The sequence below is a fragment of the Oryzias latipes genome, chromosome 17 (assembly GCF_053564925.1).
Source record: "Oryzias latipes strain Hd-rR chromosome 17, Olatipes_Hd-rR_3.1".
In the NCBI taxonomy this organism is placed as follows: Eukaryota; Metazoa; Chordata; class Actinopteri; order Beloniformes; family Adrianichthyidae; genus Oryzias; species Oryzias latipes.
In genome coordinates this window covers 20659671-20679887 of record NC_136253.1, presented here as the reverse complement: position 1 = coordinate 20679887, position 20217 = coordinate 20659671, and the positions used below count along the sequence as shown (strand labels likewise).

The 20217-nt window shown below is 39.4% G+C and overlaps 4 protein-coding genes across 5 annotated transcripts; 3 read left to right on the top strand and 1 right to left on the bottom strand.

Annotated features, from left to right (window-relative positions):
- Positions 1-138: 138 nt before the first annotated feature.
- zte38 (zebrafish testis-expressed 38) lies at positions 139-2748 on the top strand. Its single transcript, XM_004079076.5, has 12 exons — positions 139-600; positions 734-878; positions 1034-1097; positions 1213-1249; positions 1335-1355; positions 1433-1459; positions 1547-1614; positions 1682-1830; positions 1922-2139; positions 2207-2255; positions 2325-2365; positions 2488-2748. The coding sequence occupies exons 1-12, from the start codon at positions 553-555 to the stop codon at positions 2533-2535; spliced, it is 915 nt and encodes a 304-aa protein (XP_004079124.1). The 5' UTR covers positions 139-552; the 3' UTR covers positions 2536-2748.
- aldh9a1b (aldehyde dehydrogenase 9 family, member A1b) lies at positions 2545-10744 on the bottom strand. Of its 2 annotated transcripts, none has more exons than XM_004078994.4 (11): positions 10327-10744; positions 9222-9367; positions 8921-9050; positions 8562-8696; positions 6491-6687; positions 6276-6416; positions 6003-6191; positions 5846-5933; positions 5118-5259; positions 3613-3725; positions 2545-2992 (listed from the first exon to the last, which is right to left on the bottom strand). In XM_004078994.4, exons 1-11 carry the CDS (start codon positions 10502-10504, stop codon positions 2898-2900), a joined length of 1554 nt encoding a protein of 517 aa, XP_004079042.1. In that variant the 5' UTR covers positions 10505-10744; the 3' UTR covers positions 2545-2897. The 2 variants fall into 2 exon arrangements, with proteins under 2 accessions (XP_004079042.1, XP_078791056.1); XM_078934930.1 differs by having other exon boundaries at positions 8921-9125; positions 10327-10718.
- A 200-nt stretch (positions 10745-10944) lies between these two features.
- uck2b (uridine-cytidine kinase 2b) lies at positions 10945-16158 on the top strand. The gene is made up of 7 exons (XM_004078993.4): positions 10945-11100; positions 13057-13216; positions 13592-13688; positions 14060-14202; positions 14400-14497; positions 14714-14762; positions 15011-16158. The coding sequence occupies exons 1-7, from the start codon at positions 10996-10998 to the stop codon at positions 15145-15147; spliced, it is 789 nt and encodes a 262-aa protein (XP_004079041.1). The 5' UTR covers positions 10945-10995; the 3' UTR covers positions 15148-16158.
- A 520-nt stretch (positions 16159-16678) lies between these two features.
- On the top strand, positions 16679-19705 carry czib (CXXC motif containing zinc binding protein). Its single transcript, XM_004078992.5, has 8 exons — positions 16679-16802; positions 16893-16976; positions 17226-17282; positions 17371-17452; positions 17551-17582; positions 17947-18024; positions 19174-19239; positions 19383-19705. Exons 1-8 carry the CDS (start codon positions 16797-16799, stop codon positions 19458-19460), a joined length of 483 nt encoding a protein of 160 aa, XP_004079040.1. The 5' UTR covers positions 16679-16796; the 3' UTR covers positions 19461-19705.
- Positions 19706-20217: the final 512 nt, after the last annotated feature.

Below are 20217 nucleotides of genomic sequence, written 5' to 3'. Positions count from 1 at the left end.
GCCAAAAAATACAGATACAGACAAATACAACCAAAACACAGCAATGACCATAAAATGTGATGTAAATAGGAAATTACAAGTCAAATTGTAAAGAACACGAAAAGACATTTACTCATCGAGAGAAGTACAAAGTTATACAGTATGGTACACTTTGAAAGTATGAATATTTCTAGGAGTGTTCTATGAAAATTCAGTTGTAAAATATTGGGACAAATTATAAATCTCACTCTAATGTTAATAAAATTTGGTTGGAAAATTGCCAGTATTATGTTTTATCAAAACTAAAAGGTGTAAACTACATCACGTAAAACTTCACGCGGGAAAAGATGACGCAACAACATTGGATAATTTTCCCATCAGCAAGCTTTTACAACTGCGCCTAACTTAACCTAAATAACTCAAACGTGTTTTAAAACCAGACAAAACTAAGTTGTTAGAGTCTAAGTCTACTACTTTATAGCAAACTTATTAGCGTGTACACGTTAAGATATATTAACGCTAATTCGTTCGCTAGCATTTGCGGTTAGCTACTAGCAAGTTCAGTAGAAGAAAATGACGTCCGGGAAAGTCTGTATGAGAAACAAAGAGAAAACGTCAGAGGTTTGAACATACATTTTTAAAAATATATTTTATTGCCAATCTAATGACATCTCTGTACACTTTTTGGGCTTGTTACAATTTAAAGTTTCTTTTTGGTGTTTTCACTTAAAAACCTGTGTTTTGGTACTTTAAGTGGCCAGGGTTGTTTCTGAATGACCTAAAAACCAAGAAGGAGTCTCTGATCTTTGTCAAGAGGATGATGGCTGTGGCTGTGTCCTCCATCACCTACCTTAGAGGGATTTTCCCTGAGTATGCCTACAGATCCAGATATCTAGCAGGTAACTAAGTACACCAGCCTACAATATCAAATCAGTGTCAAAATAAAACATAGACAATGTTTTAATCAAGATTGTTGTGAGTTTTCATGGTTTTTAAAACGTAATCATAAATAAAACTCAAAATAGTTTATTTTCTTGTTTTTCTTTTTCGGCAGATATGTGCATCAAAGTCTTGCATGAAAACGGCAACACCCCGGGCGCAAGTAAAGTTGTGAAATGGTAGAAAATAAAGCAAAATGTTTTAGGTTTTGAGAGCTTGTGTAGCTCTGAAGTTTAGATCCTTGTTCTGGTAAATTCTCATCCTGATTATTTCTTCTTTTAATTTTTTTCTTAGGCTGATGGGATCCTTTGATGCATTGGAGAAACAGTATGTAAGTCGGTCACTTTTCCCAGTCTGACATTTCTGTCCTCACATTGGAATCTCTTAATATTTCTAAATGTTTTCCTTTTTAACAGCTGCAGGTTATATCCATTGGGGTAAGTTCATGCAAACATGCAGCTTGTTCAAAAAGATGGACAGCCAAAGCTGATAGCTTGTTATTGTTGCAATCAAGGTCTACACCGATCCTGAAAATCCTAATGTGAGTAAACTCAATTTAGAGAATTTAACCTCCACGTTCAAGTCAAGGGTAACAAAAATACCTTTTGAATTTTTTTTTACATGACAGTGCATCATTGAGGCGTACCAGTTTAACTTCAGATACACTGAAAAGGGACCCGAGATGAACATTCTCAGGTTTGGATCCTGAAAGTATTTGCATCCGCCGTACGGCGACTGACTAGAAGTTCTTATGCAATGACAGGAACAAAAACGTGGAAATGCAAGTGACGCTGGAAAACACCAAGCAAGCCTCGGTGCTGCTCATCAGGAAGCTCTTCCTGCTCATGCAGAACTTGGATGCCCTTCCCAACAAAGTCTACCTCACCATGAAGCTCTACTACTACGATGACAGTAGGGGACTTTGTGGCACTTTGTATCAAGTCTGAAATCAAAAGATCTGATTTTATTTTTGTATTTTTTTTGCTCTATTTTACCTCAAAAGTCACTCCTGCAGACTACCAACCTCCAGGCTTCAAGGAGGGGGTGTACGATCACCTGTGGTTTGAGGGAATGCCTGTGCACTTCAAAGTGGGTGAGGTGCACACATCTTATCACGCCTTGAGAGTCCAAGTGTCTGTGGAGCAAAGCCAGGTGGAGAAACTTCAGAGAAGAGATTCCCTGAAGGAGAGCGGGCCACTTTCTGTGGATGAGGAAAAGAAGGTAAGCTCAGTGTGAAGATGCTACAAAACAATTTGCTCCTGGATCTGACAATTCTCCTTTTTTGTAGGTTCCTTCAAAGAAAATGGACACTGAGGGGGATTTCCCTTCTGAGGATGGTAAGACTGCTTCCAAAAACCTGTTAGTTTGAGCGTTTTAGTATTTATTCTTCATCTTTCCTTTAAAAGAGTCTGCACAGTTCAAGAAACCTGCAAGACCTCTTCAAAAGGTACAGTACATTCATGAGTTTCTGACTAAACTGAAAAACACACTATGTTGGTTTCTCATGGATGGTAATACGTTAGTCAAGTATGCAGAAAATACAGCTTTTTTATTTTTGTGTTTTCTCAGAGAAGGGCAGCAACCAAAACTCTGGTGACCAAGAAACGAAGAGTTTAGACAACCAGACGAGTTTCATTTAGTGTTTTATTGTGATCCATACAAACAGTTCAAGTTAGGTTTGTAGCAAAAAAAAAAAAAAAGAAGACTTTAGGCACTGTTTGGTAGAAAAAAAAGAATATCTTTTGTGATTTTGGACAAAACAAGTGAATTTGTTGCTTCATGTTATAAACTTGTTCGGAGGTAAAAGAAATAAAGATTTTTGCAAAAGTTGACGTTCCACGCGAGTCCCGTTTATAATAAATGATCTAGAATCAGAAATCCTTCAGTTGAAACAAGAATCAGTCTGTCCTCTAGTATAAAAACATCCATAAAACTTTCCATTTTTGAATTCACTTCATTTGTGACTCAAAGCTGCAGCTCTAGAACAGGCTGTCCACATCTCCCATCTCCACAAACACCGTCTTCATCTGGGAGTAGAACTCAATCGTCACCTGGCCGTTCTCCCGTCCTATACCTGTGGAGTGCAAAGATTAGAGAAAAACAATGAGCAGCAGCTTCAAAGCATGATAGTACTTTTGACACAGCAAGTGGATTACTCAGATATTCATTGTTGCAAACTTTACTGGGAAAACAATTACAGGAGCTTGGAAAAGTAAGAAAATACAGTGGTCCCTCGCTTTATCAGGGTTTACCTTTGGCGATCATGCAGATTTGATTTGTGTATAATTGTGCATGCTTTTTTTTTTTTTAAACAGCGCCTTGTGTTCTGCATCCTGATTGGCTGTAGACTATTGCTAATCAATTTCCTCCGTACCATGTCTCTTGTACGGATTGTGTTTAATTTGCCAAATCTACATAAATCTGTAATTGCGATCAGATCTTTGTTTTCATACTAAAGTACTGGACTTTTTTTTTTAAACATAGGTTTGAAATTTGATCGTTTAAACAAGAGATAAAAGTGTGAAAATGCTCGTGTGTGTCAGAGAATAGTATATATAGTGTATAGTGAGGAGTTTTACGGCCTTAAAACATAAATATACAGTTGACGTATTTATTAGAATGCAACTCCTGTGATAAACGAGGGGACTCTGCATACATGATTTGTGATATTTTCCTCTGAAAAGGCAGTTTTACCTGACATTTTGAAGCCTCCAAACGGCACCTCCACAGGAGTGACGTTGTAGTTGTTGATGAAACAGGAGCCGGCCTTTAGGTGCTCAACCACTCTGTGGGCTCGCTTCACATCCCTTGTTGCAGCAGACGAAGGGTTAAAATAGCGGACATGTTAACACACACATATTCATATCAGAGCTCCTATTCTGAATTAAACACACATTCTTGTCTTCATTTCTGTAAAATGTGTATATTTCTGTGAATCCATATCCATCATCTCATGCATTGTGTGTTTTATTCAGAGCTATGTAAAGATAGTAGGGGTGTAACGATACGCAAAAATCTCAATTCGGTTCGATTCAGAATTTCATAATGCTCAGTTTGGTACATTTCGGTTCGGTGTTTAACAAATCTGCCTGATATGAACTGCTGTTTTATGAACTATTATTTTATTGTTATTTATTGTGTGTGTTTTGCTGCCGGACACCTGAATGTCTCCCTTGGGAGATTAATAAAGTTTTTATCTATTTTCGGTATTTTTTCTGTACAAAAAACGAAGGCAGAAAAAAATTACGTGCAAAATGCATTTATTGGTTTTACATAATAATAAATAAAACTGACATATGTAGGTGATCTGCTTTATAAAATAAGAACAACTATTAGCTGGCAGGAACCAAAAACTTTGGATAATTAACACTGGCCTGAAAAAAAATCATTTAAACTAGCACTTTTTTTTTTCTTGTAGACCCAATTGTTACAGTCGGGTGATGCTGTTTTAAGTTGGTTAACAGATTAGATGTGTTACTGTGGCATACACTATCTTTGTGTAACCATGTCAACACACAGCAATCGACTTATCCAACTGTCTTTTCCCTTCATGGATGCTGACAGCAAAGCTGAAGTGTTCCCCCCACACAGGAGAGCGTAAGGACATGGGGGGGGTCCTCATCTCTGGCCTCATGTCTGCATATGTTTACATGCTTACTTTCCGTCACCTAATAGCGTCTCGGAGGAAACTCACGGCTAACGTTACTTCTGCCTCGGCACAAAGTTAATACTGTGTCAACCTGGGGGTTAGCCCCGCCTATAGCCACTAAGACTCATGGGAAGTGCGAAATCTTGTGCGTTGAATTCTTCACCATCACTGAGAGAGCTATGAAGAGAAGTGAGGTTCATGCTGTTACGCTGATTGTGTGTGTTCATAATAAATGGGTTTAAATGCCAGAAAAGGAGATGGAGCAATCTATTTCTCTGTCTACTCTCTCTCTGAGACTGAATGAGTGTGTGGTGCATGAGGGGAGGATAGTCAACGCAGCTAGTTAATAAGCAGTTCGGCTCTCGTTTCCCGCTACTAGTGACAAAGCAGCTGGGTCTTTACAATGCATATGCGGGGAAAAAAAAGAAAAAAACGTACCGAAACGGTTGGGTTCAACTACGTGTATCGTTACACCCTTAGAAGATAGTATCTGATCCACACACGTTGCCTGTCTGGTCACATTGGTCAGTCAGCTGCAGATGTCTCTAACCTGGTGAAGATGCCAGCAGCCAGTCCCAGTGTCGTGTCGTTGGCTCTCTGCAACGCCTCCTCTTCTGTTTCGAAGGACAGCACAGACATGACTGGACCAAAGATTTCCTCCTTCACACAGGTCATGTCATCCGTGCAGTCCCCTGAGAGATGGACGGCAAAGAAATATGGAAAAAAACGGAGAGGTCAAAATGAAGAAATGGGCGATATGGCCAAAAAATAAAATCCCATTTTTTTCAATCCAAACTGGATTTTCCATTTTAATCAACTTTTTTCTCCCTTCTTCTTCTTTTTTCACAAAAAATGGAATATATAAAAAAAGAACTATTTTAGTTTAACATCTCCTTTGGGAATTGACTCCAACACAAAGTTCAACTAATGACATAGTTGTCTCTAAATCAACACTTCTTATTACACAATTAATCCAACAGGTTTATCCTCCAGTTCTGCTGGATCCTGTTAGAAATCCTCTGCTCCTTCGGTTCAGCCAGTGTTTTCTTTTCCTCAGCCTCACAGAAGAAGCTCCTCTTAGCTTAGTGCTGTTTTCACATCTGTGCTCTGCGAGAGACCGACGGACTGACTTTACGCCGAACAACGGAAGCCCAAGAGAGCTGGGAAAATTAAATCTCAATTTCCCCCCAAAAAAGAAATAGTCTAAAATGACAAATTTGAATTAATCGATTAATCGCCCGGCCCTACTCAAAATAAAATTACAAAAAAGGAACTTACCAAGAACACACGGACTCATGTAGTATCCACCTCTGAGTTTGGGATCTGATGGGACAAAAGGTTCTCCTCCACACAACACTGTGGCTCCCTAACAGCAAATAAACACAAAGTTTTAAAGCAAGCAAAGCAACAGATTCAAATGTAGAACTTCTGTTACCTCTGCTTTTGCCTGCTGAACATACGATAAGACTTTGTCCAGGTGGGGTCTGCTGACCAGCGCTCCCATTCTGGTGCTCTCTAACAAAGGGTCTCCTATGGAAATGGCTTTTGTTCTTTTCACCACCACGTCCACAAACTCAGGCAGGATGTCCTTCTGCACGAAAACCCGCGTACCGTTGCTGCAGACCTGAGAGTCAGACGGAACAAATGGAAAAATAAAAAAGGATTCCTTCATTTTCAATCTCAGAACAGCCAGACCAGGAGACCCCACCTGGCCTTGAGAGAGGAAGTTGGCCATAAGGGCCCCCTTCACGGCATTCTCCACATCGCTGTCCTCAAAAATAATCAGCGGGGATTTCCCTCCCAGCTCCAGCGTCACAGGTTTGATCCCCTTTGATGCCATCTCCATGATCTGATTCACATGTGAGAACATTCAGAACAGAACTGGGCCTCTTTGATAGAATATTTCTGGACTGCATCTCCGACCTTCTGTCCCGTGGGCACGCTCCCGGTGAAAGACACCTTGGCTACATCAGGGTGATGGCAGAGCAGGCTGCCAGTCTCCTGACCCCCCTGGACCACGTTAAACAGCCCCTCCGGGGCGCCGGCCTTTGCATAAATCTCTGCCAGTAAGACCGCCGTCACAGGAGTCACCGGTGACGGTTTAAAAACCATGGAGTTACCTGGAACACATGATGGCAACCATATGACTAATCTAATAAACTCTTCAATATGATGCCAAAACAAGAGAAATGTCCTTGAGCGCCATCTACTGGCAAGATTTCACATTTCTAACCATGAACTCATTGTAGCCACTCTGATGAAAATCGGGGTTTTAACATGTTCTTGTGGCATTTTTCTGACAATGGAGGACAAAGATCAACAAAATTAAGCTCAAAATTTCATTTTGAATCAGGAGCAGAAGAAAAAACAGTTTGAAAAGGGTTATATTTGTGACGTAGAAAATATGCTGGGGGCCACAAGCTCCCCCTGCTCCATTCTGATGCAGACAGCTAGATCCTAGATCAATGGTCGGGAACCTTTTTGGCCGAGAGAGCCATAAACGCCACATATTTTTAAATGTAATTTTGTGAGAGCCATATAAAATGTTTAAAGCTAAAAATACAAGTGAATGTGTACATTTAATGTAATTTTAACACTTTTAATACCACTTTTAAAGTACAATAAGTCTGTGGATTCTTTTAATAACATTGTTATTGTAGGCGACTGAGTTGGACTCAGTGGCTGTGGGGTAGCGTTCTAAGTTCCGGAGTTCATTGAACGCACCAAGCAGAGATGCTGGTTGGCCCTCAGTTCTGTTGCTCAGCCTGTTGTTGGGTAGTTTGGACCAATGGGGTAAGCTATAAAGGAAATAGGAGGGCTAGCGGGGTAGAAAGTTGGGGGAGCACTCTCGGCGGGAGAGTCTCAGGAGTTGGTGAATAAATTGTACGCCGTCGGTTACGGCCTGCAGTAACCAGAATAAAGAACCCTAAAAGAGGTTAAGTCTCTGTGCCTCACTGTGGGAAACAGACGGTACATTATGCTGTTGCTAATAAATGAGTATTTCTTAGCATTAATGCTACTTCTGGTGCTGCATGGTGGTTTTGCTGATGGTCTTATCTGGTTGATACGTGGTGAGTTTAAGCTTCATGCAGGCGTTGAGACTTCTATCCGTTAAACGTGATCGTAGGTTGGTCTGAATGTTCTTTAGATGTGAGAAAGACTGCTCGCGTGTAGACGTGGAGCCAAACATAGTCAGTACAGCCATACTCACACGTTGCAGTGTGTGGTATGTGACGGGCAGCGTGTTGTAATCAGAGCGCCGCTCACCTTGCTGCCTGCGCCCACTACGCCCTCCCCTTTTATTCTCAAAGACGGGAGCGTGCATCTGCCGGGACGGCAATTTGCAGGTTTCAGGCTGTTACAGATTTGGGGTTTTGATGCGCAATACATTAGACGTTGAATTGACACCATACTTTACAAACTGGCATCGCATCGCACCCCAGAAGGAATGGTCTAATGAAACGTTAAGTTTTTTGTTTTTGTTTTAATAGTTAAAGATTTGTCTGCGACCCAGATGTGGCCATCAACAGAGCCATATATGGCTCACGAGCCATAGGTTCCCGACCCCTGTCCTAGATGTACATCTTTGTTTTCCTCGTCTGAGCTGTATGCCTGGATAGCTCCAATACTGCTCACCATTCTTGTTGCACCAGAAATGTTAGGTTGGGGTTGTTGTGAGGGGCTGTAAGATAATAAGCCATCAATGGAAGCACGTGGATAACGGGAAGTGTGTGAGGGGGGGTGTACCCTGAATCAACATTCCCGGCCACAATTTAGAGGCAAATTTCTAATGAACTCCTGCTGCTCTGCAGAAAAAATGTCCTAGGAAATGACAGAGGTTTTACCATTTTGGCTAAAAAAGGCATAACCATGATTAAAAGATCACTGGGAACACTTCTAAAATACCGTACATCAAAAGAGTGGGATTTTAATACTTTTGTTCAACTCATTGCAAGAATGAAAGTATTTCCAGCGAGAGGAGAGTCCTGCTCACCACAGGCCAGGGCTGGAGCTGACTTCCATGCAGCGATCTGAAAGGGGTAATTCCAAGCCCCGATGCCAGCACACACTCCCAGGGGCTCCCTGCGGGTGTAGGCGAAGGATCCTCCGGCTAACTGGACATGCTGGCCTTAAAACAAGAGGTTGACAAGGTTGGATGAACAAGCTGGGCTCTTTTCCATTTGGTTGGCATAAAACTTAAAAAAAAAAAACAACTTTATTACTGACTTACTTTTACTTTATAGTTAGTTTTTTAAACTAAAACTTTTATCTTTTTTTTTACTTGAGAGCCACAATGGAGGGATACAGGAGCCTCATTTTGCATGTTAAACTGAATGTGCATTTTGGGCTAACCTGCCAGAGTACTGGCTAGTCCTGCATAATATTCTATGCACAGCCTTGCAGAGTCCACATCCAGACGGGCTTCTGTGATCGACTTCCCATTGTTGACCACCTCCATCTCAGCAATCTCCTCTCTCCTGCTCTGTGTCAAACCACAGCAAATGCCAACAAATGCATTCAGGCAGACACAAAACTGGAGGAAGAAACCGATTTCCTTCTGTGCAGTATCATGCAAGATATGTAAACTAAGTTACCCCATCCTATCTGCATGGAAAAAAGGATCAATGTGTGTTTTTTTTTTCATGTTTCATACCTCCATTATGTGGGCAGCATTGATCATGATCCTCGCTCTCTCCATCCCAGACATTTTGCTCCAGTAGCCAAACGCTGACTTGGCAGCCTTGACAGCCTGATTGACCTCATCACCGCCACAAAGTTCCAAATGGCACAAGATGCGTCCTGCAAATAGAAATACGCAGCATCTAAAACAAACGTAAACAACAAAGCTTAGTTTCTTGGATTCGTCTTTTCTATACATAGGTTTTTGCGGATATTAAAGTCCTCCTCCGATCATCTTTTGAGCTACTTTGAAAACATTCCTAGTGCTCTTTTAATTAAGATAATGCCGTTTTTTGTGCTAAAATCTGAAAAACCTGTGTCGCTTTCTAGGCCATAGTTTCTGCAGACAGGCAGGAGTTTATTAGAAATATGCCTTTCAGTTGAAGGCGGGAGCAACCCCGTCCCCCCTTCCCTACCCCTTTCCTGTTGCTTAAACTGAGCAGGGGGGTTGTGGCCAACACAGTGTATCTTCTACAACACAAATAAGAATTTCTTGGATAAACAAATTCTTAGAAATGGAAAGTCGATGTTATTTTCTTTGAAAATGACCTCCATCATTAAAAAACAATAGAAAAACACAAGGACATGTTAAAAAAAGTGCCAAAAAACACACTTGTCACCACAGTGGATCTTTAAGGTTTATAGACTTCTGTGTTTAGTCTACATACTGTCTGCTTTACCCAATTTTGATTTGCTGAAAACAGAATGTACCAGAAAACCAAGCACAAAAAAACTAAAGCAAATGTTTTATTTCATTTATTTAACCTTAATTTGACCGGGAAATTCCATTAGATCAAATCTCTGAGGCCTGGGCCTTGTGCTCGCAGCTTGAAAATTTGCTGCACGAACAATGGGAAAATAATAATTGCATAAGAAAAAACAAACGCCACACATGAATATATTTGTCCAAAATAAGAATATTTATAGGTATAAGTTTCAAATAAAATGTTAAATAAATTATCCTAAACCTCCAAGGTTAAAGAATAATGAATAAAAGATCATAAGAAAGTCGTGGTCAAAGTCCAGATTTAGCAAAAAAAAAAAAAAAAAAAAAGACAAAAAGTCAACAGTCTGTTTACCTGTTGCTGGTTCGTAAACATTCTCCGTGCTGCATTTTTCTTGACCAGCCTTCCTCCGCCCTGCCCAGTAGTTCAAGGGGTCTGTGATGGTTACCGAGCCGGAAGAGAGGCACCGTGCGGCCGAGGTGGCAAGGACGGCCGCCCGCCACCGTGAGGACGCAGCCAGCCTCTGAAGCATGTTAGTTTATCCGAGCCGTTTGCTCTAAAATCCTATAAAACCTAAAGAAGGATAGCTAAGACGGGAAGAAATGACACGCACGACATAAGGAGAACAACTATACGTTCTTCCTTTATCTGGGGGCGTATGAGTTCCTAACTTACGTAAAGTTTTCTTATCTTTAGGAGGTATTGAACTGTTTATGACCGTAACTCAGAAGAAGGACCGTAACACTAGTTTTTGGTGAACAAACATGACGTCAGAGAATGCCGTTGAAACGTAAAAGCCAATTTGCTAGTTAAGCCGTCAATCAAATGCGACTACTTAATAAACAATTTCAGACTTTTTTTTGAGTGGAAAATGTTCTCATTCTCAATTATGACAACAATAAATATATAAATTCAATTAAATTTAATTTTAAAAAATTCGAATTTTCTGTAGCGTAGAATTGTGGGAGGAGCTTCGTCACAATGATTTTCCCCGCACAGCCGCTCTAGCTGCTCATTGCAAGCATGGCCGGGGACAGCGAGGCTCTTCTTAAAGACCATGACGAGAACACCAACGGTGTCCGGCAACCTTTCCTCATAGGTGTCTCTGGTGGCACCGCCAGTGGCAAGGTTGGCACTCCGACCGCCTTATTTAGGCGGCCTTATTTACTGTCATATTAGATTTATTTATTTATTTATTAGTTCAAACGTGGCTCTCTGAGTCTCGCCCTAGTGTTGCCGGATGCTAACGCTAATGGACCGCGTGGCTTTATGACGCAAGGCTGAGCCTTCATTGTCAGCTCGGTCATTTCTTTTTCTTTCACAGCACCACGCGGACTTTGAAGCACTCCCGCTTTATATTAGTCACTGTTCGCAAAAGCAATTGGGACCTTTTAATAAAAAAAAAATCTTTGTTAGCACACCTAGCTAAATTCCATCACATGTAAGCTAACAATGTCGCTCGCTCAGTCGCTGTCAGACAAAAGCCGGGTTTCATTCTTCGAGTTTTTTAATCTGTAAACAATAAAGGAAGGAATTTTTTTTTAATATAAAATATTTTGACCGACATTTTAATTCAAGATCACTTTAGCCCAACATGTATCCTATGAATTGAAGTTTAGCCCGCTTTATGCAAACTGGTATGTTGTTTAGAGGTAGATAAGTCTGTGGAAAATGCCAAAGACAGGATTCGCCCACGCGCCCTTATTGTTCGACTCTGCGCTTCAGTTAAATTTAGAACGGTCTTTTTTTTTTAAAGCTACCGTTATTGATTATAGTAGCAACAGCTGACTCACTGAATGGGACAAAATGCAAACGTCATCACTTTTTTCTTGGGTCAGCATTGATTATATTCCAGGTTTAATTTCCACATGATCTGATGTCTGTACTGCTTGCAAAGGGATCTGGTTCTGTTTTAATGTTCTCACTATTAAATGAAAAACTTGAATATGCTATAAAAAAAGTGGAAAAGCTTAACCCCAGCCTTGTTTTATCCGTATAATTTTATCTAAAGATGGGTATTTTGTGGTGCCACAAAGGAATTTCTGAACTTGAGTCAACATTTTAGTAGTAAAATGAATTTTATTCATGTCTTTTTTTTTCTCTCTCAATACATTTTTGTGAGGGATTCTACCTTGAAGCATTGACACGCCTTATTACTGTTGCACTCAAGTGCTGCAGATGACAGAGACTCCAGAAGTGGGACGCCCAGATTCATTGTTGCACAAAGTTGTCTTTTCACTTGATTATTTTATTTTAAATTTATTTTTTTGTGAGTCTGTGGGCACAAAGCAGCAGTGGTTCAGGCATTGGGGAATGTCCAGTCAGCACTTGGTTAGACATTTCAGTGGGGGGGGGGGGGGGGGGGGGGGGGGGGGGCAGTGAGGACACAAGCCCGTAACCAGAGGGCGCTTAGATTGATTGGACTTCATCTCCCTCTCGTCTTGTTTTTTAATTTTCATAGAGCTCTTTTATGATGGAATATTAGGAGTGCCACAGTTTTACAAGAAGTTGCACAATTATTAGGAGAAAAGTCAATGTGTTACAAGAAATCATACATTTATAACTTATAATTATAAGTATAATTTTACAAGACAGAAAGTTGTGCTTTTCGAAAATAAAGTTGGATGTTTACACAAAAGTGAAGCAGGTTCAGCAAGACTCTTGAGCCGTGATGTCAATTGCTGAAACATTGTCAATTGTCTTTGTGACATTTTTGCAGCTGATAGTGACATTGTATTTTGGGGGAGAAAACTATTTTTCTTGTAAAATTAATGACTTCAAGGAAAAGATTTACTCCCAAAATATTCATTTTTTTTCCTTATTGTACTACTTTTTTCCCTAATAGTTTCACAACTTTATCTTTGTACAGTTTAGACTTTTTCCTCATTTTATGATTTTTTTTTTCTACAGTTTTTACCTTTTCCTCAGTTTTACACCTTTTTATTCTTGTAAAAAATGAACCTTTTTCCTCTCATAATTTGATGACTTTATTTCCATACTTTTTTCTTCTTTTAAAACGTTTTGATTCTGTCATATTTGCTCTTTGTATTTTCTTCTTATGGAAAACCCTCCTTTTATCTGCAGTCATCTGTATGCGAGAAGATCATGGAGCTGCTGGGACAGAACAAGATAGACCACCATCAGAGGCAGGTGGTGATCCTCAGCCAGGACAGCTTCTACAAGGTTCTTACTCCAGAGCAGAAGGCCAAGGCGTTGAAGGGCCAGTACAACTTTGATCATCCGGGTGAGATGACACACAACCTTATCTTTGTGTTATTATTGCAGCATTGTGTTTATATTTACCAAGGACACAGCGTCTTTTTCAAGGTGGTTATAATGTCAAATGTGTGTAAATAAAGTCATTTTTATCTTTTTTTTATAACATAAGAGGGGTTATTCTAGTTGTTTTAGAAATGGAGCAGCCTCCCTTTGGGACTCATACAGGAGGCCACACCTGCTAATGAACCATTCTTCCATTGTTTGATGTAGAATGGTGTTGGAGAGAGAGTTTTACCTCCAAATAACAGGGAAAAAACTGTCAATTTGACCTGAAAACCCTTACGTGGTTACTGCAGGTGTGCTGGTGTAACTGTAACAAGTGTTGTTTCCTTCTCGTCAGATGCTTTTGACAGTGAACTGATCATGCACACGCTCAGGCAGATTCTGCAGGGGGAGACGGTGCAGATCCCTGTTTATGACTTTGTCACCAATTCCAGGTGAGTCGGCTTTTTTCATGTGCAACTAAAATCAGAATAAAATGACCGACTGTGATGGATGTTTTTATTACATAAAATGAGGCTGGGGTTAAACAATTGATTTTAGAGAATTGGCTATATCTTTATGTGCGAGATGCACCTTTTTGTAATCAACAGAATGATTTTTACCAGAAAAGCCACCTCTTGTATGCAATTTAGTTTCTGCTTTGGGCATTGACAAACATAAATTAAATATATTTTTAAAAATCCACCCTAAATTGATGTAGGACTTTGTCACTGCTACCCCGCTTTGCATTATTTATTTAGGCTTTATTTGCTTTTTTCTGTGTGGAAGTACTCACAGAAGAGGAAACTTTTCTGTGTTGTTCCAGGAAAGAGGAGTTTATTACGGTGTATCCGGCCGATGTGGTCCTTTTTGAGGGGATCCTCATGTTCTACTCACAGGACATCAGAGATCTGTTTCAGATGAAGCTCTTTGTTGACACAGATCCAGACACGCGGCTCTCACGTCGAGGTGTATAGCAAAGAGTTTTGACGTCCACAGCCTCTCTGTTGTAGCTGTTTTTATTTTTACTATGCTAATTCATCACTTGACTCTTTTTAGCCTGTAAGTTTTTTTAAACCAATACAAAACTAATGGTGTGAAGTTCTGCATTAATAAAAGGTGCTCGTTCCTCCAAACTAACATGTTTCATTCTGTCTTTGTTTCAGTCTTGAGAGACACTACTGAGCGCAAGCGGGAGCTGGAGCAGGTGCTCACTCAGTACATCACGTTTGTGAAACCAGCCTTCGAGGAGTTTTGTTTACCTGTAAGTAAACATTTTTGATGAATTAACCCCTTTCGATGTTGTTGTTGCAAATGTTGACCACTAGATGGCATGAGGTCATAGATACTTTGATAAAGTGTTTTTTTTAAATGTTTTTTTGGTCTGTAGTTGGGTGGTTAAATATATAATTAACGTATATTTAAATTCAAGTATGGATCTACTGCACAGCTTTATCCTAATTGTGTCTTTTTCTGGTAGACAAAGAAGTATGCAGATGTAATTATTCCACGGGGAGCAGATAATCTTGGTAAGGTCAAAAAAATGTATTATTGGAACAGATTTGACCTTATTTCCTTCAAGCATTAAAGCCCTGTTACTCCTGATGTAATCCATTAGTGTTAAATCACGAGTCCCATTGTCAGTATGTTTGCATCACATTTTAGAAGAAGCTTGAACATGTTGCTAAGGGCAAGAGTTTCTAAAATGAAGAATATAATTGTTGAAATGTGTTTTTTTTATAGTAGTTTCTTTTTATATATATGTGTGTATTTTCAGTGGCCATCAACTTGATTGTACAGCACATCCAGGACATTCTGAACGGCGGGCTGAACAAACGCTACAACGGCTGCATGAATGGGCTTGGGACTCCCCGGCAGCGGCGGACCTCAGAATCGAGCAGCCGACCCCACTGACCCCGTGGCACCTCTCTTCAGAGAGGAGAGGAGTGTAATTGTTGAGTTAAAGATAATAAAAAAAAAAGCCTCTTGGCTTCACTGTATTTAAGACGGGGGGAGAAAGACAAAGATAAATTGAGATGCCTTGTATTATTATGACCGCTCCGCTCTTGTCAGTTACTTGGATTTTAAGTGTTCAACATGGATTTAAGTTCCTGTCAGGAGGATAAATGGAAACTTTTTTTTTTTTTGTTCTCGGTGTCCATTGCTGCTTACAGGAACTTCCTGTCAAAAGCAAGCTTTTTATTTCTATTTCCTATGTCTGATAAAACTTGAACCCCCTAATGAACGGGGCATTTCAGATGTTTGGAAGAGTTCCAAACAAAAAAAAGAAGAAAATTGAATTAAAAATCTGGAAGGATTGCACTCCACTGACAATCTCCTTAGTGTTTTCATACTAGTTTTGTCCACTTTTTAGGTTGGGTGGCTGTTGCTTTACTTTGTCCATTACTGTCCAAGTTTCTCGTTTGTGGCGAAACGTCGGATTTAAAGTGACGACTAAAGGGTTAAACTGGATGCGGTTAAAAAGAATTCCAACCAAAAATACATATTCCTTCATCTTTATGATTGATTTAAAGGGATTTTGGGTTGAGCCAAAATATTCAGATGTGTAAATAACTTGATTTGTGTCCCTGTATTTGGGGACAGCCAGGTGTTTCAGGTGGTGCGTGCACACTCAGGTCAATCATGACGGTTCATCTACAATGCCATAGCAATACCAGTCCTGTAGAAAAACGGACGACAATGCCTCAGTGAAGTTGCCTCAGGTTCACTTGTACAGTAAGCATCCACACCTGCTAGCAGAAAAACATTTTCATCTGTTTTTTTTGAATGACAGCTCTGTATTTTTGATGTATGAAGGAACTGAATGATGTCCTCTGAATGGTTGTGGAGCTTAAGACTGATTTTGTGATTTGTAATGAATGAAATTATGAATCACTTCATGGTCAATAAACTGACAATGTTGCATTAGTTGTCTTTGAAATCCTTTCTTCTGGCTGTTGAAAATGTACCAGTTTTTAGGTAATTGTCTTAAAATCTAAATGTTGGCAAAAAAATAGTGTTGGAGGTATTTCTGGACGCCCTCTGCACCTTTAATGTTTTCCAATCCTGGTCCTTTAAACATTGTCCGGATTGATTTCTACCCCAACGTGCTCAAACGTCTAGATCCATGCTATGAGGGAGTTTCATTTTAAAGTCTTGAAAGGTTGGTGATGAACTGAATTCGGTGTAAAATATTCAACTTTTTCCTTTAACAAAACAGCATAAATAAAGAAAAGAGTTTACTGTCAGGATCAGGTTTGGATACTTCTTTGGTTCCTTGAATTTGGACTATTTTGACTTTTTCCCCAAGGGAAAAAAGTACTTTTAAAGACCAGAGAAAGCACACACAAGAAATAAATTAAGCCACAAATCTAAACTTCACCTTTTCCAGTAATTACATCATTAAAAAATGTATGCTTATGGGAAGAACATTGTATTTTTACGCAGGTTAAAACCTATAGCTGGAACCTGTAAGACGCTGACATTTGCACCTGCGTGGTGTAATTATAGCATTTCCGAGGAACCGTGAAGGCACCATACATAGTCAAGGGAGGAGCGTCAACATGGTGGTATGTTTGAGGCGTTTGTGTTTATTTCTGGAGTAAACGTGCTCGCAGTTTTCAGGTCTTTTAATTTCAACGTCTTGTTTTATCCAACAGAAATTTGGCCTCCAGTTCAAGGCCACCTTAGAAAACGTCACGAACGTGAGGCCGCTGGGAGAGGACTTCCGTTGGTTTCTGAAGGTAGCACTGCTCTCAAGCTAGCATGCTAAACCAGTGCGTTTTGAATTGCTTTTTTAACCTGAATTAAAAAATTAAAACACCTTTTTGAACGTTTGGGATGTTTTTACTGCGTGTAAGGCGCGTTTTATGTAGGATATAGTGTCCAGTTTTCAAACACGAATTGAAATCTACTAAAACCTCTTAATTAATAATAGTTTCAAACTTGTCTGATCTTTGACTTTGTGTTTTTTTAATCCTTCGTTTGTTTAGCTTAAATGTGGGAACTGCGGCGAAATTCCTGACAAGTGGCAGTATGTGACCTTAGTGGTAAGATTAAACAGGAACCCCCCCTCCCATTTATTATTAATTTGGGGGAATTTCCATCAAATTGTTCTTTTTGTTGATGTTTTCATAGGAGAGTGTGCCCTTAAAAGGAGGACGAGGGCACGCCAGCATGGTACAGAAGTGCAAGTTGTGTGCCAGGGAAAATTCCATTGGTATGCTCTTGTGTCATTTAAAAAAAATCATTTTTAGTTTAGAATCAGCATTTTTCTAAGACTCTTAATCATAATGCTTTCTTTTTTTCAACTTGCAGATATCTTGGCGGACACAATAACAGCCTATAATGTAAGCAAGAATCTTTTTCTGCACAAAAGCACACTTTGAGTCAAATAAAAACCTGAAAACAGAGATATTCAAACTGTGTTCATCATGAAGGCTTTTTAAAAAAAGTTATATCTGGCTGATGGCTCCGTATTTGTCATGGAAATGAGTTGTGCGAAGGACCCCCACCGGAATTGGTTTGTATAGAAGACAATACTTTTTTTTTTCCTAATAAACAAACACCTTAGTGCATGCGGACGCACCAGACACCAAACTGAAAGCAGAAAAAAAGGCAAAAAATTCTGTCTTAAATGCAGATGTTGTGCTAAGTGGAATTTGCAGATGTTCAATCTTGTGTGTGTGTTTTTGTGTGTTTGTTGGGAGGAAGGCTGAAGACAACGAAACCTTCAAGACGATGGTTCAGTTTGAGTGTCGAGGTCTGGAGCCCGTTGACTTCCAGCCACAAGTGAGTTAAAGACCCAATGTGAAGGTTTTTTGTGTAGGTGTTGTGTGGGCCAGAAGGTTAACGTGTTCTGTCAAGTGATGCTATAACACAAAAGCAAAGAACAGCACTTTCATCCAAAAACCCTCAAGATTTAGTTACAAAATTGTTTTGTCTTTATTTCGTCGTAAAACTGAAGCTCTGTATTTCATGTTTGAGTCGATCTTTTCTGATTGTATATTTGAAGAGTTCTATTAACTGTTGATACATTTGGGTTTTTGGGAAAGACGTGGGTTTTTGATAATTCATAAGTGAAGATTAAATAATTGAAAATGAAACTCCCCACGTTTAGTTTCACTTTTAATCGCAACCTATTTGTACCTAAAAAATTTTTTTTTCTTTTTTAATTCCAGTTCTGATGTGCAGGTTTTGTTTGGGGCAGCTCCTCAAACTGGTAGAGAAGCTAACAAGGCTGGCCAGTGTTCAGTGATGTACACTGTTATCCAGTCTTTAGTTCCTGTGCCAGCAGTGCCCCCCCCCCCCCCCCCCCCGCAATGATTTGGTAGCAGATCAATAAAAAAAGGCAAGTTTATTTGTATTGCACAATTTGTACATAAAGTAACTCAAAGTGCTTCACAAAACAGGAAAATGCAAAATTAAAACATACATAATAATTCTAAAATTTACTTTAAAAGAAAGGACAGAGGAAAAAAATGAATAGGCGTGTCGAGAAAGGACCCTTTACGGCTAAACAGGAATGTTTTCAGTCTAGATTTGAATCTGTCTACAGTTTTTCTACCTGATTTGGTCTCAAATGAAAAGTTGCTGTGTTTCGGTTGTTGTGTATTGTTTGAAAAGGAATCGCAAACTGTCCTTGGAAATCAATATGTGACTACAAAAAAAAAAAATCCACACATCTCTATTTGCACATTTTCTTTCCTCTGCTAAAGAAATGACTTTGAGTGTTTGTTGGTTGAAGTTTGTTCAAATATCCCCAAAAGTATGTTGACAAAATAATAAATATTTTTTTAATTCTGATGGTGTACTTTGGTCAAATGCATGATGGGAATTAAATTGTTTAGATTTTCTCCCTTTTAAATTTGTCATGCCTCTCCTGTGTTTCTGAAGGATGAAGTGATTCATATGGTGAGTCTTTTCTTTTTTTTCCTTCAGGCTGGCTTTGCTGCAGTGGGAGCAGAAACCGGAACACCTTTTCCTGAAGTCAACCTGCTGGAAAAAGTACGTTCAGGACCAACACTGTTCCCAACACTCAAGTTGTAATAAGTCTCTCGTTTTTAGTCGGTGCTTCACCCTAAATTCATTCATCACTGTTTCAGAAATGTTCCGTTTAGCTATGTCCGCCTTCCTTTTCCAATTTTCAGGACTGGACAGACTACGATGAGAAGGCCAGCAAGTCAGTCGGGATCTATGAGGTCACCCATCGGTTCACTAAGTGTTGATGCCGTCCTCCCATAACCTTTAGGACGGGGTGAATGAAACACTGCAGCCAAGACTCCAGACTCTGATTCCTCCAAACCAGAGTTCCTCCTAAACAGAGAGCGTGGACTTTGAGTGATGAGGAACATAAATGTATGTGAATGTGACACAGTTAATTCCATCCTGGATGGATCAGTTTAATTACATACATGCTTTTTTTCTTTTTTTTACTACCTTTGTCAATAAAGGTTAAGTTTACAATTCTGAATTTAATTTTCCCTTTCTTTTGCTTTAAATAGTTTTAGTTGAACTTCATGATGGACTAGGCAGATTTAGAAAGTTAAACATGGCTGTAAAAATGAACCTTTAGATAAAGATTAAAGTTTTTTTGTGCCATCTTAAATTACCCCACCCTTACATTGATGTGTTCTTCCTACCAACACTAAGGTGGATAAAGGTGGAAAGATTTCATGTAATCCATGGACACCAGTGAAGATCACAAGTCATTGACGAAAAAGGTCCAGAGCACTGTCTAGTGGGTCTAGATGACCCAACTCCCAATATTAAAGTGCCTTGGATAGCACAAGTGATATAACATCAAAAACCTAGAAAAAGGTGGTTTCTTATATTTAGTTGCACACTGCTTTCTTGATCATCACAAATATAAACCATAAAGTGGGAAACAATATTTGCAAATTTGCTTTCTCATGGGGTATTTTTATAGATTATATATATATATATATATATATATATATATATATATATATATATATATATATA

Coding starts and splice junctions, on each gene's coding strand:
- zte38 (XM_004079076.5), top strand. CDS start 553: ATGACGTCCGGGAAAGTCTGTATGAGAAACAAAGAGAAAACGTCAGAG. Junction 1,615..1,681: donor CCCGAGATGAACATTCTCAG/GTTTGGATCCTG, acceptor ATGCAATGACAG/GAACAAAAACGTGGAAATGC. Junction 2,366..2,487: donor CTGCAAGACCTCTTCAAAAG/GTACAGTACATT, acceptor GTGTTTTCTCAG/AGAAGGGCAGCAACCAAAAC.
- aldh9a1b (XM_078934930.1), bottom strand. CDS start 10,504: ATGCTTCAGAGGCTGGCTGCGTCCTCACGGTGGCGGGCGGCCGTCCTT. Junction 8,697..8,920: donor ACTAGCCAGTACTCTGGCAG/GTTAGCCCAAAA, acceptor TCTTGTTTTAAG/GCCAGCATGTCCAGTTAGCC. Junction 3,726..5,117: donor GCTGCTGGCATCTTCACCAG/GTTAGAGACATC, acceptor TGCTGCAACAAG/GGATGTGAAGCGAGCCCACA.
- uck2b (XM_004078993.4), top strand. CDS start 10,996: ATGGCCGGGGACAGCGAGGCTCTTCTTAAAGACCATGACGAGAACACC. Junction 13,217..13,591: donor GTACAACTTTGATCATCCGG/GTGAGATGACAC, acceptor CCTTCTCGTCAG/ATGCTTTTGACAGTGAACTG. Junction 14,498..14,713: donor TCGAGGAGTTTTGTTTACCT/GTAAGTAAACAT, acceptor TTTTTCTGGTAG/ACAAAGAAGTATGCAGATGT.
- czib (XM_004078992.5), top strand. Junction 17,453..17,550: donor TGCCAGGGAAAATTCCATTG/GTATGCTCTTGT, acceptor TTCAACTTGCAG/ATATCTTGGCGGACACAATA. Junction 19,240..19,382: donor AAGTCAACCTGCTGGAAAAA/GTACGTTCAGGA, acceptor TCCAATTTTCAG/GACTGGACAGACTACGATGA.